At 41.4% G+C, this 24812-nt stretch overlaps 2 protein-coding genes and 1 long non-coding RNA gene across 4 annotated transcripts in view; 2 read left to right on the top strand and 1 right to left on the bottom strand.

Moving 5' to 3' along the window:
* The window catches only part of LOC137647244 (solute carrier family 53 member 1-like), a 65599-nt gene extending 45686 nt beyond the window's left edge, over positions 1–19913 (top strand). For both annotated transcript variants that reach the window (XM_068380632.1, XM_068380631.1), the window contains exons 12-14: positions 6310–6452; positions 18629–18743; positions 18976–19913. In XM_068380632.1, coding sequence (XP_068236733.1) covers positions 6310–6452; positions 18629–18743; positions 18976–19206 — 489 coding nt within the window. In that variant the 3' untranslated portion in view covers positions 19207–19913. The remainder of the gene's footprint in view (positions 1–6309; positions 6453–18628; positions 18744–18975) is intronic.
* The window catches only part of LOC137647242 (solute carrier family 53 member 1-like), a 318023-nt gene extending 294147 nt beyond the window's left edge, over positions 1–23876 (top strand). The window contains exon 15 of the transcript XR_011045545.1: positions 23658–23876. The gene's annotated coding sequence lies outside the window, so the exon portion shown is untranslated. The remainder of the gene's footprint in view (positions 1–23657) is intronic.
* LOC137647246 (uncharacterized) overlaps positions 1–24812 on the bottom strand; it is a 41368-nt gene that overhangs the window by 2469 nt on the left and 14087 nt on the right. Inside the window, exon 3 of the long non-coding RNA XR_011045547.1 lies at positions 22769–22980. This is a non-coding gene — a long non-coding RNA (uncharacterized lncRNA). The remainder of the gene's footprint in view (positions 1–22768; positions 22981–24812) is intronic.

The raw sequence follows: 24812 nt of genomic DNA, 5'->3' as shown, positions 1-24812 counted from the left end.
AAACTTGTATATAATTTCAGTCTCACAATGAAAACTATACAATATTTAAATAGTGTAAAGGTGATTTTGAAACCTTAAGGGACTTTTGAATGGTTATTTCATTGTCAAAGTTATTTTTTTTTAAAGCCAAACCAGTTTTTTTCTGTTATAAGTTTTTAATACAAATAAGTCATTAACTGTACATTACAGAAATTACATTTCTTTGCAAGCAAGAACATTGTGTAGACATTGGAAATGATTGAAAAATAGTGGCATAAGTGAGGTAATGCAAACCAGAGGCACATGATTCTAACCACAGAAGAATGGAGATCAGTTGACCATAGTAGTGTTGTTCTAGTGTATATTATAACGGTAATTTTAGTCCTGAGTAGGTGATGAAATCATTCTGTATAGTGTTTTTACTGATAATGCTTGGGAGGAGGGAGGGCCTTTCGGTTGAAAGAAGATTATATGGTTTAGTGCTGATAAAGGGCGCACAACGAAAAAACAACGTAAGTAGGAATACGCTGTGAACAAAGGAATGAGTCATCAGAGACAAACGGGGGCACCATAGGGGGAGGTGATATGTAACGGCTCCTCTCTTATCCTTCCCCCTAGTTGATTAGACTGGGTAAAGTCTGTTGGGGGTGCAGATATCTATGGTTATCTACGTACGAATATGTCCCTGATTATACACGATATCTTCGGATAGTCGATCCGGCGGTTAGAACCCCGTGATACCTGACGGTAATTCTCTTGTAATATCACTCGCAGAAATATTATACAGTAGGAAGCTGCCGAAGGGACCTTCCATCAGGACGACATGGCTCGAGCCCAAAAATAGATTTTTCCTACGTCAAAATCTGTTAATTGATGTGATGGCTCTTCCTAGGAGGTATTTTTCTGCTACTGTTCCTGCTGTACCAACAGTGATAGCTTTTGTTGCCTCTTCATTTCTTGCTATACTGATTTCTGGATCTTACCAGTGTTGTTAATGTACCACAAGTACAATCATCAGTGCTTCATACCTTTGTTTCTGTTCTATGAAACTTCCAATAATTGTGCTGCTGACTGAAACTGTTGTTATCCCTTCTTCTGGAGTTTCTATTACTGCAATACGAATTGCTCTGGTGTTGCTGCTTCCACCATCTGCATTGATGGCTACTATAAGAAACATTTTCTCTGCTGCTGTACACCAGACTTTTCCTGCCGTACTGTTGTTGTTGCTTTCCTTATTGTACTGTTGATTTTTTTCAGGAGGCATGTACAGTACTTCTTTTATATTAAAAAAAAACTACAACAGTAATACCTTGAGGTAAGAGTTTAATCCATTTTGGGACCGAGCTCGTATTTCAATTTTTTTGTATCAGATGAATTTTTTCCATATAAAATGACTAAAAACAAATTAATCCGTTCCCACCCTCTAAAAAAAACCCTAAAAACAGTATATTACAGAGTAAAAACATGTTTTTAATGGTTGTAATCAACATCCTACACTAACAAAATAACAAATAGCTATGAACTGGTTATGAAATGTAACATTATTATGGAGTTCTTACCTTCGAGACAGACGGTAGTGGCTAAAGGCGGTGTGTGCGGAGGAGGAGGAGGGAGAGAGGATGGGGAGGAGAGAGACTTGACGGCAACACGTTTGGTACGCAACACTTTGGTAACACTACGTAACATAACCTTAACTTTAAATCCAACTTAAATGAAATTAAACTTTAAATTCAACTTAAATGAAATTGGCTTACTGTACACACACTTAAAAATAAAATGTAAATCTTACGTTACACTAAACTTAATTCTACATTTTGTTTCATTTTCACTTTTTTACTTTTCTTCTTCCGGCTTGGCTCTTTTTGCCTCGTTTTCACCTGCACTTTTTGATGGCCTTTTTTAGACGAACCTATCTAGGGGTGTTTGCTTTTGTCTCCCCTTCAAAATGTTGCAAAAATGACGCACTGAAATGTTGTCACACAAGGCTAACGCACGACCACTTGCCAGCTTATCCGGGTGCCTCTTTTCCATAAAATTAGAAAACTCCTGCCACTTCGCTAACATGTCTTTGATTTCTGCCGTAGAAAGGTGGCCCTTGTCTTGCACCTCCTCCTCGCTACTGAGCTCCTGCAACACCTCCAAATGTTGCATCTCTTGGAGCTCGATCAATTCCTGAGTCGTGAGCTCTTCCTGATGCTTCTCGACAAGGTCGTTCACGTCTTCCTCGTCTACCTCCAGCCCCATGGACTTTCCAAGAGACACGATTTCATCCAGTCATTAGGGTCTGTCGTATCGAATCTTTCAAAGTCCCTCTGAGCGACGGAAGCTGGCCACAATTTCTTCCACGCTGAATTAAGAGTTCGTCTTGTGACACCTTGCCATGCATCGTCAATAATTTTCAAACAATGCATGATGTTGAAATGTTCCTTCCAAAATTCCCGAAGGGTGAGATTGGTGTTGTCTGATATTGAAGCATTTCTTGAACAAATGATACATCAATTACCTAGGCATGGATATAAACCTGGTTGAAGCCAGAGATTTTCCTTCTGCCAGCAGGATCCAAAGATTCAGGAAGATAGCAAAAATCTTTCTAGAAGGGGGAAATTACTTCTTGCCCACTCTTGCAGAGGCTCCTAGGACTCCTCTTCTCATTGGGGAAACTAGTCCCCGTTGGGAAAATGCATCTTCGCTCAGTGCAGTGGGCTGTGAAGACCCAGTGGTCTCAGACATCCAATCACATTGCAACCCTCTGTTGGTGGCCCATGAGGTTGTGACAAGCCTCCATTGGTGACAGAGAGGAAAACCTGTTAGTGGGAATCCCCATCCCCCTTTAGGTTCCTCCCCTCACAATATCTTCTATTCTTTGATGCTTCTTGCCAATGGTGGGGCTATTACCTAGGAAAGGAACAAATCTCAGGCCTATTGGCAGAAAAGGACAAGACTTTTTATATAAATTTCTTGGAAATGAAAGTGACGCAACTAGTGTTACTTTAATTTGCAGAATCTCAGAGGTCACTGATTGGTGCTGATGAGCGACAACTCCAGAGTAGTGATCTACATCTCCAAACAAGGAGGTGCTGCCTCTTTCTTGCTTTGCCAGCTCACAGTAGAGATACACAGGTTGGGTTAGACCAATGCAATCTCCTTCTCAACGAGGTTTATCCATGGGAAGAGGAACATCATTGCGGACTGTCTAAGTCAAGCAAGGACGACGTTGGTTCCAAATAGTCTTTGCTTCCTCTAGTGGCTAAGAGACTTGATTTTGTGGGGTTCCCCATCTCTGGACATGTTTGTCACTCACCTGAACCACCAACTCATATGTATTGCTCACCAGTCCCAGACCAAGCTGCAGTAATGGAAGATACCTCCCAGGACACATGGGATCAGCTAGACTTTTATGCGTTTTCACCGTTCATTCTGATTTGTCAGATCATTAACAGAGTCCAAACATTGTAAGGAGTCAGAGTAATGTTATTAGCCCCAAAATGGCCAAGAGCAGAGTGGTATCCAGACCTGCTGGAACTTCTCACAGAAGTTCCAAGAGAACTTCCAGAATGGCCAAACTTACTACATCAACCACACAAGAAAGTTCCACGAAGCAGTACATACATTGCCTGTCGCTTCACTGCTGGAGACTATTCAACATCTCCGTAAGAGAGGTTTTTCGGGAGCAACTGTAAAACAACTTTATACAGTACCTCTGAAAGTCATCTGCATCTGTCTACCAAGCCAAGTGGAAATTCGTCTGTAATTGGTGTCGAAAGGAGAATACTGCTTCACTAATGAGCACTATTTCCCTTATTGCTGACATTTTGGTGTTCCTGAAGAATGAGAAACCCCTTTCAATTACTGCAGTAAAAGGTTAGCACTTGGCTTTGAGCCATGACCTAAGTTTTCAAACTGAATGGACTTGAACTCTCCTCTACATGAGAACTCTCAGTTCTCATCAGGAGTTTCGAGCAGACTTGTCCTCCGCTAGAACTCAAACTCCTTTCCTGGGATGTGACAAAGGTTCTTAGGTCTTTGAAAAAAGCCCCCTATAAGCTTTTTATAAAGCCTTGGAAAGGGATCTTACCCTGAAGACTGTCTTTCTCATTGCCTTAACTTCAGCCAAGAGAGTTAGTTACATGGCCTATCTTACCTTATGTCACATTCCAGAGGGTGGAAAGAATTATCATTATCATTTGTTCCCGAATTTGTGGTCAAGACCCAAAATCCGGTAGAGAAGGACAATCAGATTTGACTCTTCCATGATTTTGTCTTGCGAAGAGAGTGATGGAAATGTAGTTACAGAGAACGAGAAGGAGAGGGAGATCAAAGCGAAGGTGGGTGGACTGTATCAAGGATGACCTTTGATCAAAGGGATTAACCGGTGATGAGGTGTGGGACAGAGGTAGATGGAGAAAGCTGACCAGAAAAATCGACCCCACATAGAAGTGGGAAAAGATGTAGACAAAGAAGAAGAAGAAGAAGAAAGAGGTAACTGGTGACCCGGAAGACCTTTACTCTGTCCCATAAGAGCAATCTTTAAATATTTGAACAGAACAGCGTACCTTAGATCCAAAATTGCTAATTTGTTTGTGAGCACAGGTCTTTCCCTAAAGAAAGTGTCCAAGTACATACTTTCCTTTTGGCTAAGGGAAATAATCATGAGAGCATATAAATCCTTAGGGGAAGCATCGCCAGGGGCCCCCTAAAACACATGATATCCGTGGTCTTGCTGCAACCCTAGCTTTCTGCAGAAATCACTTGGTAGCCCAAGTCCTCAAAGCTAGTGTCTGGAAGAGGCAAAATACTTTTACGGACCATCCTACCTAGGAGATTGTACTCATAGGTCCTTGGGTACTTTCTCTTTAGGCCTTACTGGTGCAGCTCAACAAATAGTCTAATCTAACGCTCTTACCCGACACCTATCTGTTGTCAAAGGCATCAGTTATTCTCTGTAAGGGTATGAAATGTGGATCAAGGCCGAGGGTGATCATAGATGGACCTGAAGCCTTCACTTGGAATTCACCCTAATGCAAGTAAGAATGCCATGTTTTTTCAGTTATATACGACTAATCCCCTGCTTAATCCACTTTTGACTTTTGCTCTTGCTTATTAGTCATTGTAACTCTCAGAGAGGGAGGGTATACTGTACCTCTTAATGGTGACTTCCCCCTCATATCAGGAAGACTCCCATTCAAATGACTCAGAAGTCTGTATCCGCATAGGAATAAACTAAATAATTTTTAAATAATTTCTATTTTTTCAAGCTATACAGTACAAACCTGAGTCATTTAATCAAAAGTCCCGTATCAACCTCCCCTCAAGTTTTTAACCAGAAGAGAGGGAAGTAAGCCATACAGCGAAGCATAGCGCTGCTATGTACTGAGGTTCCCAGCAACCTATTATGATGCAATCAAACCTCCCTTTTTCCTTTTTGATTGTCTGGTCGTAGAAAACGAGACTAGGATTTACCCATTTAAATGACTGATTTGTATAGCTAGGAAAAATACAAATTGTTTTAAAAATTTGTGGTATTAAAAGGGAAATGCAGCTTTTAATCCTATAAGGTAAGATTGTCCTACTAATCTTATTGGTCTCCTTTATGTTTTCACCCACTGGAAGAAAAGAAAATGTAATTAGGAAGAAAGGAAAGGGATATGATCCAAAGTGGAAAAAGCACATAGCAATTCTTAAGGGTTTCAAAATTGTGAATGTCTTGGAACTGTTGATCATTTGGGAGAGAAATAGATGTAGTGGAATATCATTATTATTATTATTATTATTAAATGCTAAGCTACAACCCTAGTTGGAAAAGCAGAATGCTCTAAGCCCAGGGGCCCCAACAGGGAAAATAGCGTAGTGAGGAAAGGAAATAAGGAAAAATAAAATATCTTAAGAATAGTTACAACATTAAAATAAATATTTCCTATATAAACCATAAAAACTTTAACAAAACAAGAGGAAGAGAAACTAGATAGAACAGTGTGCCTGAGTGTACCCTCAAGCAAAAGAACTCTAACCCAAGACAGTGGAAGACCATGGTACAGAGGCTATGGCACTACCCAAGACTAGAGAACAATGGTTTGATTTTGGAGTGTCCTCCTAGAAGAGCTGCTTACCATCCAAAGGAATGTATGGTCATGTTTCAATTAAATTCAGTCATCCTATGTCATTTTTTTCATAGTGGATTGGTGTGCCTTTATGTTCATTTGCTTCACAAGTAGGCTGCTCTTGAGTACTGGGTTTGTAGTGGAAAATATTTTAATTTTATGTATGAATGCAATACAGTATCTATAATTTAGCTCAACAGTAAGGTAATTTATCAACATTTTCCTTTTTCAGTACTACTATTATTTTGGTATCATAGAAGATTTTATATTAAGATTTAGTTGGACATTTTCTCTGGTCCTCTCGGAACTGCGAATTGTCAATCCAAGCAACAGCGAAATTGTCATCTCCATTCTTGCTCCACTGGAAGTGTTCAGGTGAGTACTATAAACATTTTGAAATTATTTCTTTGCAGCACAGAGTTTTAATACTATTCTAAATTTATAATCTACAGGTGGTTGTAATCTTTGTTACTTAATTAGAACACTGACTTTAATATGGTAATTTGCTAAAACAGGTATTAGGATTTTTGGGCTCAAGCCATGTTGTCCTGATGGAAGCTCCTATAGGGTAGCTTCCTAGGGTATATTACAACTACGGCGATATTCCCAGAGAATTTACCTTAAGGTACCCAGAATTCTAACTCCTGGAGCGAATATCCCTAATGAAAGTACCAGGGATATCGCGAAATATCAGAGGACGTATTCTTGACACGCCACATGGCAATCTGCACCCCGAACAGAGATAACACTTCGAAGGGGTCAATTGGCAAGAAAACGAAAACGAGAAAGAAAAAGGAGAGCCGTTCGCAAGGCTCTCTCCTCTCCCGTTTCGTAAGCGTGCATTGCGCCGATTCTGGCGCCATCTGTATTCCTTTTTGCGTAGCTTAACAACTCGGTGTGTTTGCCTGTGCTTCTCGCAAAATCTTGGATTTAATCGCTTTATTATGCTTTCTCCAACTTCGTCTGCCTCTGATAAGTTGAGTATTATTTCTTTTATGTATAAATGTAGGCTCTTGGTAATTTTTAAAGTGATTAATAGTAATAATCTTTGTTACAAGAGCCGTTGCCTACTGGAGGCGTCCTGGACGCTGTCGCTCGCTAGGTATGAGTTTTAGTTAGCCAGAGCGACGTTCCCGGCTGTTTTGCTTTAATAATTTTAGCTATTTAGCGTTACATAGGATTTCCTTACTCGTGCTTTTAGTATTACTGTATTTGTTTTGGCAAAGTATTCGCCAATTCTGGCCTACGCTAGACCAGGTAGCCTAGTCGTTTGGCCCTAGTACTTTCCTGCATGATTTTTGGATTTCCGAGTGTTTTAAAATTTTATTGAAGCTTTAGGCAGTTTTATACATTTAAGATTATATTGATTATTTCCAAGATAGTATACGAGTGAGTTTCGGTGATTTAGGTAATCGATTCTCTTGGTGCCTAGGCTAAGTTGCCTATGGAGCCTTAGTATACTTTCTCATACTCCCCGGTTGCTTTCTTTTCTTCGGAGAAGGTATGCAATCCTTTTCCCTCTGTTTAAGCCATGGGCTTAACCCTAGTGGTTTATCTGAATTAACTTTCGATACAACTATATTGGGGTGTTACTGTACCTTCCTCTTCCAGTAAGTCTGGCTTCAGAGAGGGGCAGAACATCAGAGTTTTTAGTCTGAGTCTGTGTTTGTCTGGCTTGGGGTAGAGTCTCCCTCGCTAGTCTGACGCAGACATAGGAGGCTTAACCTCCTTAGGTCACTCCCGAAGGTTTCTGTACGAGATGATTCCTTCTTTTGTGATCTAGCAGACTAGTCCTTGTTGCTGTTCTCGGTGGGAGGATGAGATCCTTTCCCCGGGATGTATAGCAACACCTTCCTTGCTTTGGTTCAGTGGGGGTTGGCAAGTATTGCTGGCCTCCCTCCTTGGATCTCCCTTAGGCTAAGTTGAGTTTTCTTGGCTGCGGGTGATTCTTTACTATAGCAAGGTTGGTAGGACCCTCTTTATCCCTTCCCCTCTATCTCTGTAATGGCCTAGCCGTTACAGTACTGTACGTCATTCTACATCTGGACCTAGTATAGGTTAGGATGTGGAATTGACTCAGTCCCTTGCCGGCCGGCAAAGGTCTTCTGCTTTGAGTGCTGCCCGGACCTCCCTTGGTCCCTCATCCATGTCTGTCTGTAGAGCCCGACGGCATTGGTCAGGAAGCCTGAATTAGATTCTCCCCTTCCTTATATGCACTCTTTCGGATTGCCGGGCTTTGAGGTAGTACACTCTCTTATCCTGGCATCCATTCTATTTTCTTCTAGTGCTGTACCCGACCCGGCTGCCGGCCTATGTGGCCGGCAGCCCGGCAGTCAGAGTTCTCTGGTTCTTTTGCTGCTGGCTGGCATCGGTTGTTTACCTTTGCCGGCCGGCTATTGTCACGCCCTTGTCTGCCGGTCACTACAAGCGGTGGCCAGCAGCCGGGTGCTACCTTGTGTAGTTGCCGGCAGCTGGGTACTACCTTGTGTAGTTGCTGGCCGGCAGTCATTGCCGGCCGACATTGGCTGTTGCCGGCCGGCACATGCATCTGAACCAGCGTTCTTCCGCCTTACAGCTGTTAAGTAGTATACTTTAAAGCTAGTTATGGTGTGTGCCAGCCGGCAAGTGCCAGCCGGCGCATTACCTTCTATACTGTACCAGTATTCTTCAGTATAGCATATACTGTAGGAAGAAAACTATAGTATAGTATTGGTACAACACTGTGTTTTCTAACACTTTTGTGTTGTCTTGCACAGCCCTTTGGTGCTGCCTTACAGATAAGAAAGTGAGTTCTTTCTTGTCTATTATACGGTATTTTAAAATCATACCTTAGGTGTGAGCCACACCTGTTTCCTCTGGAAATTTTTCATTGGTTACTCTAGGACAGATTAACCATACGATTTTATTATCTGGAAGGCTGCAACAATTGGTTGTGCGGGAAACACAAGTGTGTGTCTTTCCTTAATGATTTGTTATGCTAAACTGTGCATATCCAGTGATACGTAGTTCACTTGATACTCATGGAAATTTCTTCTCTTTACAGGAGGACCATCCGAAGTGCGGAAGTGTTTTCTGCAACGTCCGCAGTAAGAACTGCGGACATGAGTTATGTAGGAGGCACGCAGCATGCGCTGTCGACAAGGGTGATCTCCGGTATTGGGACCCTCAGGTATGTACCGTGTGCTCTAACCTGATTACTGAGGCTTTTGATTCCCCTAGGACGGCGGAATCAAGGGATATAGCAAGGGAGAAGCTTCGTACCTGGGTAAGGGGCTTCCAGAAGAACACCTCTGGACCTTATCTTCCAAGTGAGAAGATGAGGGCTTACCTTTTCCCTAGGGCATCAGCTGATGCAGTGATTCCCCAGCCTCAAGAGGAGATCCCCTTAGTTCAGATTCCGGTGGATGCTGAAGTCGCGGTCGCCTTGCAAGACATCCAGTTGGACGACAGGATGTCAGACGTGTCCGAGCGTCTGGAGGAAGACCTCCTGGCAGAAGGCCAGGATGAAGATCAAGCCCCAGACATTGTAGAGGAAGAGGCCGACGAGGTGTCGGCTGCTCCGGTTCAGATCCCTGAACCTATTCCCTGAACATTGTCCGCTCTCCCAGTAGAGCTGGGACAGGCCCTCTCCTCCATTGTTGGAATGATCGAACAAATGCAGAAGGAGAATAATGAGAAGGCGGCTCCAATGGAACTGCAGATGCAAATGCTTGCAGCATCACGTGGGCCCCAGAAAAGGCTCAACGTGAAAGACCTTCCCTTGTGCTCTGATGCTAACCCGTGGAGATATGCTGAGCACATGCCGATGACGATTGGAAAGATCGTCATGTCGGATAAGTTGGGTTCAGTTCCCCTAGAGGAGGTGGAATTCTGGCCCAGCAAAGGGTCATATCTGGACTGCTATGTCCGATTGAGGAAGGAACCAGCTTCAAAGGAGGAGACAGAGCCGAAGGAGGTCATAGTGATGGACCATGCTAAGGCTCAAGCTTTGCTTTCATCTTCGATGAAAGAGAGGGGCTTCACGAACTCAAAGGTGGCTGCATTGAGTAAGAAGCTCCCTTCCTTTGTGTCCTCTCCTGCTAGAGCCTTCCCCTTTTTGCAGAAAGGGTTTGCGGCTGTGTTAAAAGCAGTCGAGGCTGGCAAGCCTTGCCCCTCCTTGGAGGAGTGTAAACCCTTGTCGCTGGCCCTACCTATGGACCACAAGGACTGGAAGGACGTCCATCTTACCTTCTCAGTCGGGAAGTTGGAGGCTGATATTGCCGGACGTCAGTTCGGTGAGAACCTCCCTAAGCTGTCTGACTTTCTTTTGCGGAGAGAGCTCAAGACAAAAGAAAGACTGGCTGCCTCAATGTCTCTTCAGACCACTCTTGAGACGATGGCAAGTGACCCCAAGGTCCATGAAATGTTCATGGTAGTGGCCAAGACTCATCTGGCAACAGTGACGAAGGATCTTTACAGCTTCGTCAGGGCGAGGAGAGCTTGTAGGGAGTTCGTGTTCCCCTCGGCTACGGTGAGGCACGAGCCAAGGAAACTAATCTCCTCCAACATTTGGGGCAAAGACCTTTTCCCTTGCGAATCGGTCAAAGAAGTTGTTGATAAGGCCGCCACGGAGAATAGAAACCTTCTCCAGAAGTGGGGCCTGTCTATCAAGAGAAAGTCTTCCCCAGTTGAGGGTCCCCAACCAAAGAGGAAGACTAAGAGGACTAGGCTACCGTCTCGGCCAGCCAAGCCATTTAGACAGCAACAGCAACAGCAATTGCCGATGCCTTCAGTGCCCCAGATGGTGGCACAAACCCCGACCACATTCCAGCGGGTACCCCAGGCCGTGTCGACACAGTCCCCGGCATTCAACCCAACGTTTGAAGGGCAGTCAACTTCCTTTCGAGCAAAGCCTAGAGGAGCAGCCAGAGGCTCGTCTAGGCGCCCCTCAAGGGGAAGGGGATTCAGGGGTGGTTGCGGTCAGGGAGGCAAGACCTCAGGACAACAGTCCAAGTGAGATGATACCGGTAGGAGGGAGACTTCAGAATTTTCGGGATCGGTGGACCTTTGATCCCTGGGCCCACAGCCTACTCAAGAATGGACTGGGCTGGAGCTGGTACAGCACTCCACCCCCGTGCCCTCGGTTTTTCCAACACTCCACCCCCGTTCTGGAGGAGTACATCCAAGATCTGTTGGAGAAAAAAGTGATCCGAAGGGTAAAGTCCATCAAATTCCAAGGGAGGCTGTTTTGTGTTCCCAAGAAGGACTCGGAAAAACTCAGAGTCATTCTGGACTTGTCGCCACTCAACAAGTTCATAGTGAACTGCAAGTTCAAGATGCTAACACTGCAACACATAAGGACCTTACTGCCCAAGAGGGCATTTACCGTCTCCATAGATTTGTCAGATGCCTATTGGCACGTTCCAATCAATCGTCGACTCTCCCCCTACCTAGGGTTCAAGCTACAACGAAGACTATACGCCTTCAGAGCCATGCCATTCGGGCTAAATATAGCCCCAAGGATCTTCACGAAGCTTGCGAGCGTAGCTCTCAAACAATTACGCCTAAAGGGAATTCAGGTAGTAGCCTACCTGGACGACTGGCTGGTGTGGGCAGCATCCAAGACAGAATGCTTGCAAGCTTCCCTGCAGGTGATCCAGTTCCTAGAGTATCTAGGCTTCAAGATCAACAGAAAAAAGTCTCGACTTTCTCCATCTCAAAAGTTCCAGTGGTTGGGAATCCACTGGGACCTAATGTCACACCATTTCTCCATCCCGGCGAAGAAAAGGAAGGAGATAGCTGGTTCTGTCAAGAGACTTCTAGATTCCGAAAGGATATCAAGACGCGAACAGGAGAGAGTACTGGGTTCTCTCCAGTTTGCTTCGGTAACAGACCCGGTGCTAAGAGCACAGCTAAAGGATGCAACCGGAGTTTGGAGAAGTTATGCATCAAACGCGCGAAGAGATCTGAGAAGACCAGTTCCGCTTCGTCTACGTACTCTTCTCAGGCCTTGGTCCCAAAAGCCAGACATCTAAAGAAGTCGGTACTTCTTCAGCAGCCACCTCCCCCGTCGGTGACGATTCACACAGACTCCTCGAAGGAGGGGTGGGGAGGTCACTCTCATCGGAAAAAGGCCCAAGGGACTTGGTCCAATCTATTCAAGACCTTTCACATAAACTTTCTAGAAGCTATGGCAGTGCTCCTTACCTTAAAGAAAGTCTCCCCGCGTCACTCGATCCACATAAGGTTGGTGCTGGACAGCGAGGTAGTTGTGAGATGCTTGAATCGACAAGGATCAAGGTCGCCACCTCTCAACCAGGTGATGTTGGCCATCTTCCGATTGGCGGAAAAGAAGAAGTGGTACCTGTCGGCAGTTCACCTTCAAGGAGTCCGCAATGTGACAGTGGACGCTCTATCCAGGTTCACACCGATAGAGTCGGAATGGTCCCTAGCCGCAGGATCATTCTCCTTCGTCTTGAGTCAAGTCCCAGAACTGCAGATAGACCTCTTTGCGACGAAAGACAACAAGAAGTTGCCCCTGTACGTGTCCCCGTACGAGGACCCCTTGGCGGAAGCAGTGGACGCGATGTCCCGCGACTGGAACAGATGGTCCAGGATTTATCTGTTCCCTCCTCACAACCTTCTGTTGAGGGTCCTCAACAAACTGAGATCCTTCAAGGGAGTAGCGGCAATAGTGGCCCACAAGTGGCCGAACAGCGTGTGGTTCCCTCTGGCATTGGAACTACGGTTGAAGTTTCTACCGCTACCAGATCCAGTTCTGACCCAGCGAGTCCAGAAGTCGACTGTCTGCGCTTCATTACAGAAAACCCGGACCCTGCAGCTCATGATTTTCTCTCCCTAGCGGTGAGAAAGCGTTTCGGGATTTCGAAAGCCAGCATAGACTTCCTAGAGGAATATAAGTGCAAATCTACTAGAAGGCAATATGAGTCATCTTGGAGAAAATGGGTGGCCTTTGTCAAGGCGAAGAATCCACAGGAGATCTCGACGGACTTCTGCTTATCTTTCTTCATCCACCTCCATGGTCAAGGGTTGGCAGCTAACACGATTTCAACGTGTAAGTCTGCTTTGACAAGACCCATTCTATATGCCTTCCAGGTCGACCTCGCTAACGAGATCTTTAATAAAGTTCCGTAAGCCTGCGCTAGGCTCAGACCTTCAGCACCTCCAAAGCCCATTTCATGGTCTTTAGATAATCTAAAGTTCTTCATTTTGCTTCACTGTTGAACAATGAGGAGTGTGCGTTAAAGGATTTGACCCAAAAAGTTATTTTCCTATTTGCACTCGCGTCCGGGGCCAGGGTTAGTGAGATTGTAGCCCTCTCGAGAGAGGAAGGTCGTGTTCAGTTCCTGGATGGGGGAGAACTGAACCTGTTTCCGGATCCTAAGTTTCTCGCCAAGAACGAGTTACCCACCAACAGGTGGGGTCCCTGGAGAATCTGCCCTCTGAAAGAAGATGCATCTCTATGTCCAGGAGAATGCCTAAAGGTCTATCTTCGTAGGACTTCAGACTTCAAGGGTGGTCAACTATTCAGGGGAGAAACGTCAGGCTCAAATTTATCACTGAAACAACTCAGGGCGAAAATCACATATTTCATTCGCAGAGCGGATCCTGACAGTACACCCGCAGGTCACGATCCGAGGAAAGTTGCCTCATCCTTAAATTTCTTTAATTGTATGGATTTTGAACATCTTTGTTCATACACTGGCTGGAAGTCTTCCAGAGTGTTCTTTCGTCACTATGCGAAGCAAGTGGAGCAACTAAAGAGATCTGTGGTAGCAGTGGGTTGCGTCGTTAACCCTGCTGTTTAACTCTGCGAGTAACAGTGGTTTTAATTGGGACGATTAATTCCAGGGTGAGTGTGTAGTTACATACTGTGCTACAAACTAAGTGAGGGCACCGAGTGGCCCACGTTGACTGTTCCACTTCCAAAGGTGAACCTAGCATAAGTGCAGACATGTGTGCCTAGCGTTTCTAACGCTAATGTGACTGATTAGTAATACAGTACAGACTTTTATGACTTTGATACCTCGGTATGTTAAAAGTGGCACTAATGTTTTTCTTTCAGATAAACAAGTTTCTGTTTACTATCATACTTATGCTTAAAGTTTTGGTTATCCTCCTCTTATATATATATATATAATTGTTGTTAACCTGTCTATTTATTGTCTGTCAATAAACTTGTTCTTGAGAACCTTGCATCTCCTTCACCTGTGTCAATTTATTGGTATAATTGAGCATTCATTCTATGTATATTTATCTGGGATAATTCTAATAGATTGTTCCTTTATGCAAGCTAATGTTGCATTGGTTTATGCTTTCCCTTAGCGGGAGGACTCCATCCCATAAAGGGACGGTGGCGGATTTACAAGTTTCCTCCTATGCGGATATAAACCTTTGTCCAATACAAGTATTGAGCGGAGAACTGGTCGATATTTCATATTGACGCAGTGGTTCTTTACAAACTATGCGTTACTTAATATAGGGTGAGACCACTGTATTGGCTTGCCTGGTACTGTATTCATACATAGGTATATATACTCTTCGAGACTTTTCCAGAGTCTAGTAGGACTCTTCCCTGTAGGGGGCAGGAAGCTCTAACATGGTTTATGGTTAGTTGAAAAGATGTATAACGGTAACATCTTAGGTCTCTAGGTCTAGTCGACCGGGGAAATACCTCCGGGGAGTACGGCACGTTCTGAGAATCCACAGATACAGTAATGCTCTGGTATACTTCCATCAGGACGACATGGCTTGAGCCCAAAAAACGGATTTTGAGCGAAGCGAAAAATCTATTTTTGGGTGAGATGGCCATGTCGTCCTGATGGACCCGCCCTTCCCTTTCTATGAAAGGGCTGTAGGACCCCTCCCTACATACAGTATCTGTAGCACCTCGTGTATCGCTACAAGGAATACAGATGGCGCCAGAATCGGCGCAATGCACGCTTACGAAACGGGAGAAGAGATAGCCTTGCGAACGGCTCTCCTTTTTCTTTCTCGTTTTCGTTTTCTTGCCAATTGACCCCTTCGAAGTGTTATCTCTGTTCGGGGTACAGATTGCCATGTGGCGTGTCAAGAATGCGTCCTCTGATATTTCGCGATATCCCTGGTACTTTCATTAGGGATATTCGCTCCAGGAGTTAGAATTCTGGGTACCTTAAGGTAAATTCTCTGGGAATATCGCCGTAGTTGTAATATACCCTATGAAGCTACCCTATAGGAACTTCCATCAGGACGACATGGCCATCTCACCCAAAAATAGATTTTTTGCTTCGCTCAAAATCCGTTTATTTAGGAGTAATTTATTTGCAGCACAGTGCTGTGAAATAATTTGGTCTTTAACTGGTTAAGTTCATGTATTACAAGTGATCTAAAATACAAATTAAGTTTTAAAATCAGTTGTACAGTTATTTCCAAAATTAGGATACAACTTAAATCACACAAATATGAAAGATCTGGAAGCAAAACCATTTTTTTTGCTGATAAGTAAACTAAAAGAAGAAGAAAAAAAAAGGGGGGGGAAATATTGGCATCCTTAAGAATCTACTTACTTGGGTTATAGAAGATCCAAGGTGAGTTGGAGGGAGCCAAGTGTGGGTACGAGTAAGTGAACACAAGGTAATTAACAACATTGTTACAGCGTGCAGTAATTACATTGTCATGGGAAAAATTGTGGAATAGAAACCTTGTTTAATAAAAATACAGTGGTAATAGAAATATCTGATATCCCTTCTATGTAGGCTGTTGGATGCCTAGATCTTTAATTTGGTTCTGAAATTGCAAATTTTCGGTCGAGTAAATTTAAGGTTTTATTTTAATAAGTTATAGTGACAAAATTAAATGATCCAGAGAAATATTTTTTTTAACTACAGTGATACCTCGGTACTCGACCATAATCCGTTCGAGATCCGTGTTCGACCTCCGATTTGTTCGAGTACCGAATTTTTTTTCCCCATAAGAAATAATGGTATATATTCTATTCCGTTCCCAAGCACTCGAACAGGCCCAAAATATTAATAAAACGTGTACCTAAACAACAATAATTATCTAAATGTGTATGAAATTGGTCAGAAAATCCTATAAAACAATTTTAAACCATTTACTGTACTAAAATAAAACAATTTTAAACCATTTTCTGTACTGTAGTGAACATACCTTTGAGCAGCGGTTCGATGGCATACAGGGATGGATGTGGAGAGGATGGAAGGGGGAGGTTACTGCTTGGAAGGAGAGTCCCCTTCCATGATGTGGCGGGGTAGTTCTCCTTCAGGAGTTGTTTCTCTCTCCAATGAAAGGGTGGGCAGATCTATTTCAGGGGTTTCTTCTCTTCTTTGTCTCTTCTTTGGAGGAGAAACAGGCTTTGATGTAGCAGCTTTCTTTTCTTTTGTGAAAAACTGGTCTATTGTTAATTGTTTCTTCCTCCTCTGCAGTATTCTTCGAAAATGATACATGACACTATCATTAAACATATGCACTGCCCGGTTTGCTACTGCAATTTCTGGGTGGTATTTTTCAGCAAAAGCCTGCACATCTGCCCACTTGGAACAAATTTCATTGATGAGAGAACTTGGAACATCCTCCCTTACCTCATCCTCTTCTGAAGATTCCTGCTCCACAACCAGATCCTGCTGCTGTTGTTGTTGCAGGTGCAACAATTCCTCCACAGTCAACTCGGTAGAATGGCTTTCTACAAGCTCATCAATATCATCCTTGTCGACCTCAAGCCCCAAACTCCTGCCCATGACAACAATTTCCTCAACGACATCAGTGTCATCAGAAATTACAGGGGTAGCAGTGCTTGGACCCGCCTCTGGTTGGAAACCTTCAAACTCCCTCTCTGTGACACATGATGGCCACAGCTTACGCCAGGCAGAGTTCAATGTCCTATAGGTCACACCTCGCCAAGCTTGGTCAATCATGTTAACAGAGTTGAGGATGCTGAAGTGTTCCTTCCAGAATTCCTTTAGGGTCAACTTCGTGTCACTGGTCACTTCAAAACACTTTCTGAAAAGGGCCTTGGTATAGAGTTTTTTGAAGTTTGAAATGACCTGTTGGTCCATGGGCTGGAGTATGGGAGTAGTATTGGGGGGCAAGAATTTGATTTTGATAAAGCTGTATTCTTCTTTCAAGTCATCCTCGAGACCTGGAGGATGTGCAGGAGCATTGTCCATAACCAGAAGACATTTCATTGGCAAGCTCTTTTCAATGAGGTAAGCCTTAACCTGGGGGGCAAACACTTCGTTTATCCACTCAGTAAAGAATTGTCTTGTGACCCAAGATTTAGTGTTCGAGCGCCACATAACTGGTAGTGCACTTTTACAAATATTATTTCGTTTGAACACCCGGGGGTTGTCCGAGTGGTACACTAACAAGGGTTTGATCTTGCAATCGCCACTTGCATTTGCACACAGCAACAATGTTAGCCTATCTTTCATTGGCTTGTGACCTGGCATCTTCGTCTCGTCCTTGGTAATGTACGTATTGGCTGGCATTTTCTTCCAAAATAACCCAGTCTCATCACAATTAAAGACTTGTTGTGCGATCAAATTTTGTTCATTTATGTACCGATCGAATTCCCCCACGTATTTATCGGCTGCAATTTGATCCGAACTAGCTGCCTCCCCATGCCTAGTAACACGATGAATACCTGTTCTATTACGAAACTTTTCAAACCAACCCCTGCTCGCTTTAAATGTAAATGAATCACTTTCACTGGTACTCGGACTTTTCTTCACTAATTCTTCATAGATATGCAACGCTTTTTCACAAATGAACGCTTCACTAACACTTTCCCCGGCCAACTGTTTTTCTTTAATAAATATTAAAAGCAACTTTTCCATCTCCTCAATCACTTGTGGCCTTTGCTTAGTTACCGCCGTAACTCCCGTTGCAACATTCGCCTTCTTAATCATTTCTTTATGCTTTAAAAACGTAGAAATGGTCGACTTCGCCATTCCGTATTCTACCGCTAAATCGGACACTCGTACACCATTCTCATATTTCGCTATAATTTCCTTCTTCAACTCGATCGTTGTTCGCACTGTTTTCCTCTTCTCCTTCCCCTTAACACTCATTACTTTCTTGGGACTCATTATGAAAGCTAAAAAAGCAATTAAAAGCACTGAAAATCACTAAATCACAACGAATGCTGATCGCGCGTTGTCTGAGTGACGCTCTCGAGAGAACTGATGCTTCCCGAACAAGCGAGAGTGGCCGAGATGGCGCGATCATCACAAAGCCCATGCGGTCGTCACGTGTTCGGCTGGTCGAGTACCGAATTTTTGGTCGAGCACCGCAGCAAAAATTTCTCGAAAATTTTGGTCGAACTCCGAATTGTTCGAGTATAGAGTCGTTCGACTACCGAGGTATCACTGTATTTGTTTTTCCTATATCTTATCCTTAACATATAACAAAGTTTAAAAAAAATAAAAACTATGATCAACATATAACGAAGTTATAAAAATACTATTTGATCAACTAGACTTTTCTGTTAACAGACTTCTCATGTATTGATTTTAAACACATTTTCCATACCTACTTAATTCTTCTTTCAGGCGGTTTATTTGGAATTTCTTCCGTTTAGAGAACGAACACATAAATAACTGTGGTAAATTCAGAGCAGTTCGTGATATTTCTGTGATACCAATGGATGCTTCAGATCAAGCGCAGGTTAGTTAATCCTCATAAAATTCATTTCAAAATATTTTAACTAAAAGATAACACTTTTAAGGTTTCAAGAAAACTTTTTTTCAACTACTGTGTAGCTTTTAACACTACTGAAGAGCATAATGCGGTGCTAATTTCTCTGAAGAAAGTAGTGGGGTATGATAAATTGCTCAATATTTTCTAGTAACGCTAGAATTGATTTTTCTTCTACCAAAGTATAATTTTATTTTTACAGATTGTAAAGATGATGGACGAAGCCGATGGTGTAGTTAACCGCAAAAAGAAGAAGGCTGTGGGCAAACAACGTAAGGGCATTGATTCTCGTCCGTTGCTTGCAGAAGGGAATGTTGGTGTTGGTGAAAGTGTAGATGAAGAAGCAAACTATCTCACTGTCACCTCTGTAGAACTTCGTAACTGGTTTAGGGGCATCACAGGGCAACGTAACACACAAAATGCTAATGCTTAAAAGCCTTTTCACTGGTGGAGGTCATGGTATTAACAGCATGCAAATTTAGCCTGGAGAAATGATACCCTTCAGTTATAGGCATAATTAATGATACTGTAAGAGACTATTTATTCATTGGGGAAACCTTTGTTTCTGCTGTACTTATTACTATAAAGTAAAAGAAAATAGTCTTCTATAAGAATACCTTTGCATGAAAAGGCTTACTGATTGTTTCTACACATTTATGGTAGAATTTGATCTTAAATATGAGATATATCATACTCAAACATGATTTTCTATCAGTAGTATGTTTACACACGTATGAAGCATTTAGGTATATTGCATATGTGTAATAGTACATACCAAGCTGCAAAAATATTGTAGAGCTAGTTCACTGGTACACAGGTATATATCAAATGAACAGTCCGTCCATACATGCACATATGATACACAATTTATGATTGGGTGTACATTTTAATGATGTGCATTATCTGTGCAAAATGTTTTATGGGTAAAATTAAAGTCACAAATGGCATTACTTCAAATTTATATTAATTTTTTTTTTTTATGGTGGATGGAAAATTTTTGACAATTGCAGACTGTCAAGGACTTTTTCATTGCATATATTTGACTAAAGTTCCAACTAGAGGAAATTGACCAAATTAATGAGGATGAGTAGACCACCTACACTAATAGGGAATAGTTTCTTGTATAATTTTTTTTTTTTTTTTTTAAGAATTTCACACAATTGTCTAAATTTTACAATGTTCATATACACTGTTATTTTGGCATAATACTAAAAAACCCTCTTGAGTGTACAGCATCATATAATAATCTAGTCAGCCTTCAAGATAATTTTTTTTCACTTGAGACAACGCAAATCAGTATAGGAGCTTTTTTTTATAGGGTATGGTATTGGTATGGCCCCATTGATTTCCTCTTTATAGTGGATAAAATTTTCCCCTGTAAATTGCGTTTGACCATTTTATGTTCTTCTTAAGCATTCCTGTTCCTCAGATTTGTTAGGTCAAGAGAGTTCAGGGTGAAAAGTATAAGATTTTGCCATTGAAAGCTAATAAAATATATACCACTATACACTTATATAATGTATAGTATGTTATCAGTTTAATTTAAATAGATGGAATTTTAAATATTCAAGAATTAATTTTGTATATGTTATCTCGGCATTTCTTTTCTTTAGTATAATATAAAAGAGAAACGATAAACTTTAGAACCCTCTGGTCTAAGCATCATCGAAGGAACATTAATTTATTTGATTGCCTAGTATTATTAATTACATTTTTATAATTACTGTATACAATTTAGATAGGATAGGATTAGCATAAAATATTTGATTTTGATAATTCAGACCAGATTTACTCAAGCAGTAAAATTTCTTTTTGTTGATACACTATCCAAAATGGAGTAAACTGATCAAGCATTTCACACTGGTAAGATGTAATGCTAAACTAATACCATGAAGAAGTTACCCCATAAGGTATCACGACAATATGGAGGCAAGAACTGCAACATGAGCATTCCATCTTTGAATGAGCTCAACACCAACATCAGTTGTGGGAAAAAATTCTAAATTCAACTCAGTTGATACGGGAGGTTGCAACAGGAAGAAGTATTTTGACTAGAGTATCCAGACCAAAATTCTTTGCTAGTAGGAAGATTCTGAACACTTAATACTAGGTGTTTGTTTCCATCCTCAAGGAAGACTTGAGATAAATGTCTTTGAATTTACAGTTTCTAATTGTTTTGCTGGTCACAGGCGCTTTCAAAGTAGTCATTGAAAAGTCAATGAGTCTAGACTTTCCAGCTGGAACACAGTTGCATAGAGTAACTATGCCCTGATGATTATGCTCAAGGTCAGAAACTGAAAATCAGTTTGTATTCTCGTTGTAGGTCTCATGTGCGAGGGTCGCGTTCACAATATTGCATGTAATTAAAGTGGTGAACTAGAAAAATACCATTATCAATTATTCATACAGAACTATGGTCTTATTAATAACCTATGGAATAGTTCACAGTAGAAAACATTGAAATTGAAACCTTCATCTATGGTAAAGTTCTGATATAAAATTATTGATAATGGTGATGATAAATTTGGGGTAATAAAATTGGATATACAGGTTCTAGACTTGAGAACAAGTCATTTAGTAAACTTATATTTTTGTTTAGTACTTCCGTTCTGTATTACTGACCGTGTCTATGAATAAGTCCTACTTGATTTGAAATAGGAAACCTCTGAAAAATGTGTTCACAAGATTGTTTTAAAACTATCGTAGTATAATATACAAGAGCAAAAACTGGGGTAGTTGCAATAGCGAGGGTCGTAATTTTTCTCCCTCTTGTGATATTTTTATTGTAAATGAATTACATGCAAATTCATGTGCATATAAGATATTTGATCAAACCATGTACCTCAAGCTTGTCTTTTAGACTAATACTGTATTTTAATTGCATTGTGATTGCATTGTTTACAAATCAAGTTTTTACTAAATTGATGAAGTGCATCTATGATAATTGGAGTTTTGGTAGAATTTAAGTAATAATAATGTCCTTGAGAGGAACATGAAGGACAATTATGTGTTCAATTTTACTTGAATGACTTGTTTAACATAGTAGTATGATTGATAGTAATGGAAATTGGTTAACATGATATATAGGGCTGTGAAATTTATTGTAGAATTTCTGTTACTGTCATCTCAATATGTAGGGATATGGATATTATTATTATCATTATTACTTCTTGCTAAGCTACAACCCTAGTTGGGAAAGCAGGATGCTATAAGTCCAAGGGCTCCAACGGGGAAAATAGCCTAGTGAGGAAAGGCAAAAAGGAAAATAAAATATTTTAAGAAGAGTAACAAAATTGAAATAAATATCTCCTATATAAAATATAAAAACTTTAACAAAACAAGAGGAAGAGAAATAAGATCAGTGTGTGCTCGAGTGTACCCTCAAGCAAGAGAACACTAACCCAAGGCAGTGGAAGACCATGGTACAGAGGTTATGGCACCACCCAAGACTAGAGAACAATGGTTTGATTTCAGAGTGTCCTTCTCCTAGAGGAGCTACTTATTTTAGATAGAGTCTCTTCTAATAGCAAAGCTTTGTTAATTGATACAGGTTAGGGACCATGAAAAGCCAAATAGTTTTGGAGTTAAAGCTATAACATGGTTATAGATACTGTGAATATATTTTATTGAAATTTCTTTTAATGTTACCAAATTAATAACAGCGCTGAGTGACCTTAATCGTTCTAGTATTTGGCCTAAATTTTATAAATCCAATCCTATCTTTTAAATGGTAAAATATTCTTAAATTATTGAAACTTATCAGCTTGCTTTCACTTGATCACATTTAAATTTTTCCCCCAAAAATTACTTCTTAAACTTCTATGAAATTATAAGAAATATGTAAAGAGTATTTGAACATCAGCATCAAGCATATTGAAACATGGACTTTTTTATCATTTCCAATACTGCAATGATACATATTAAGTAGTAGAAAAATTCAATAATAGAACTATAAGCTCCTAATAACTTAGATTACGTAAAAGACTTATCCTTACCTTGGGTGTTTTCCCAGGACCAAGCAAAGAACTAAAAGCGGGCGGTAATTTGATAACATGGTGAAATATCAGTATCTTCTATTGTCTGCAGTAATTGATCATTACTTACATAGGGTGAACAGATAATAGTTGAAGATTTGCTTAGAAGGGATTAAGTGTACTGTACTGTACTTTGATTTTTGGTATCCAAACAGCAAGTCAAACACCTTAACCTGTGGATGAAAGATAGAGTGGTGATGAAACTACGTACTGTAGATGTTTATAGAGGGAAAATATAATAAAGCAAACAGTAATTTATTATAAGTTATATGTTAATAATTAGGTATTTAGTAAATAAAAAGATGTCATAATAGGGATGGGCTGTTTATGCAAATGTTGGATTATAATTAGTTATGGTTCTGTCTTATCGTTTGGCATCACAATCTTATTATGGGGAATTAATCTTGTAGGTAGTCCTTTATATTGTGTAAAGTGAAAGGAAAGAATTATTTTATTTACTGATGAGGTATAAGAATTTACTTCATATATCGGAAATAATATCCAGCAAGATTTTCAAAATTTTATACAGTATTTGGCTGAAATTAATCTAACAATATACGTTCAAAGTTAATTATTAATTATTAAGTTAAGCAAGTAGTAGCCTCTCATCAATCATTCTACCAGGGAATTTTTTTAGATAAGGAATAAAGTACAGTGTAATGATTCCTGTCAAAATTGAAGATATAAAAATTCTGTGCAAGAGGCTTCTGAAAATTTATACAGTATATTGCACGGATACAATATCTTCATTGACTACCTTTACTGCTGTATATAAATGGTAGGCCTTAGATAAACGTTGATAAAACAGCATCACTGATAGTTATAAAAATTCCTTCATCTTCCTTAACAGGTACTTAAATTGTGAATATTCTTAGATTATAGAATCAATATTTTAGGCCAATCAAATTACCAAAAATCTTTGGTCCTGTTAAGCTAGTATGGTAACAAATTAAGTAAATAATAGTTAACAGATTCACTAATGAATATACCTGTTGTCTTTAGTAGTGTAAATATTGGTGCTAGCCTTGAATGAATATATAAAATAAAGATTTGGTGGTTTACATTTTTAGTGCTGGAAATTTTAATATCCTGGAAATGTACAGAATGAGATCAAGAGAGGCAGGATCAAATGAGACAGAAGTGGTCTTTTCCAGGCTACGAGCAATTTTGACTAAGTGTAATATTGATGGTTTACCTCTAGGGAAAGGAATGTTAACTGCCTGCACAGTATCTTGTATGGCAATGGCAGAGGGGTAGTTTATCCAACCTGGCAGGCTCAACCATACCGCTAAGGCCAGTTCTGAGAGACCGGACCAAGACTGGACCCCTATAGGCCTTCTCCTTTATTTTAAGATAGGCAAAGGCTAGGAGAAGGAAAACTCCAAAATCAAACCAAACAAGACCCCAACGGCGGAGGATCCCAGCACCGGCGGAAGAGGGCAATGCCTGTCGGGCAGGCAACAAGGCGGGCCTTGACATAACAAGAGCCCGGCAGCCCGATGCAACCAACATCGGAGAAGCCGCCTGTCTCATATGTCTTGAGCCGCGGTGAAAATGATGCGGGCCAAGTGTGTGTGCGTGGCCGTTGCAAAGCCACGACCACCCAAAACAATATACTGTACCTAGCTACTGGAATTCTATCGTTTCCTCCACCCTTCTTCATCTCTTTCTCACCATCATCATCATCACCACCACCAGCAAGTCCTGAGGCGACAGCACTGTGGGTGAAGGGGGCAGGCCTGGATAGCTGGAAGCCCTTAGCCCACGACTGCACTCAGGCGGCGAGTCTAAGATTCAGTCGCTCTCTGGTGACGGTGCCGTGACACCAGAGTTCGGCAGCTGGACCCGTGACTGGGCTGGCCTATTGAGGACACCGCAGCCCACACCACATGGGGAGGCCTCTAGAAAAGGTGGGGTAAACATCGGACACGGCAAACCCGTCTGGTCAGCTCACCGCGGCTGGCGGACATCCCACTAATGCGGTCAAAATAACAAGAAAAAAATA

Source organism: Palaemon carinicauda, chromosome 9, assembly GCF_036898095.1.
Source record: "Palaemon carinicauda isolate YSFRI2023 chromosome 9, ASM3689809v2, whole genome shotgun sequence".
NCBI classification, from domain to species: domain Eukaryota; kingdom Metazoa; phylum Arthropoda; class Malacostraca; order Decapoda; family Palaemonidae; genus Palaemon; species Palaemon carinicauda.
The sequence above is the reverse complement of the archived record's forward strand: the minus strand, read 5'-3'. Positions and strand labels throughout refer to the sequence as shown.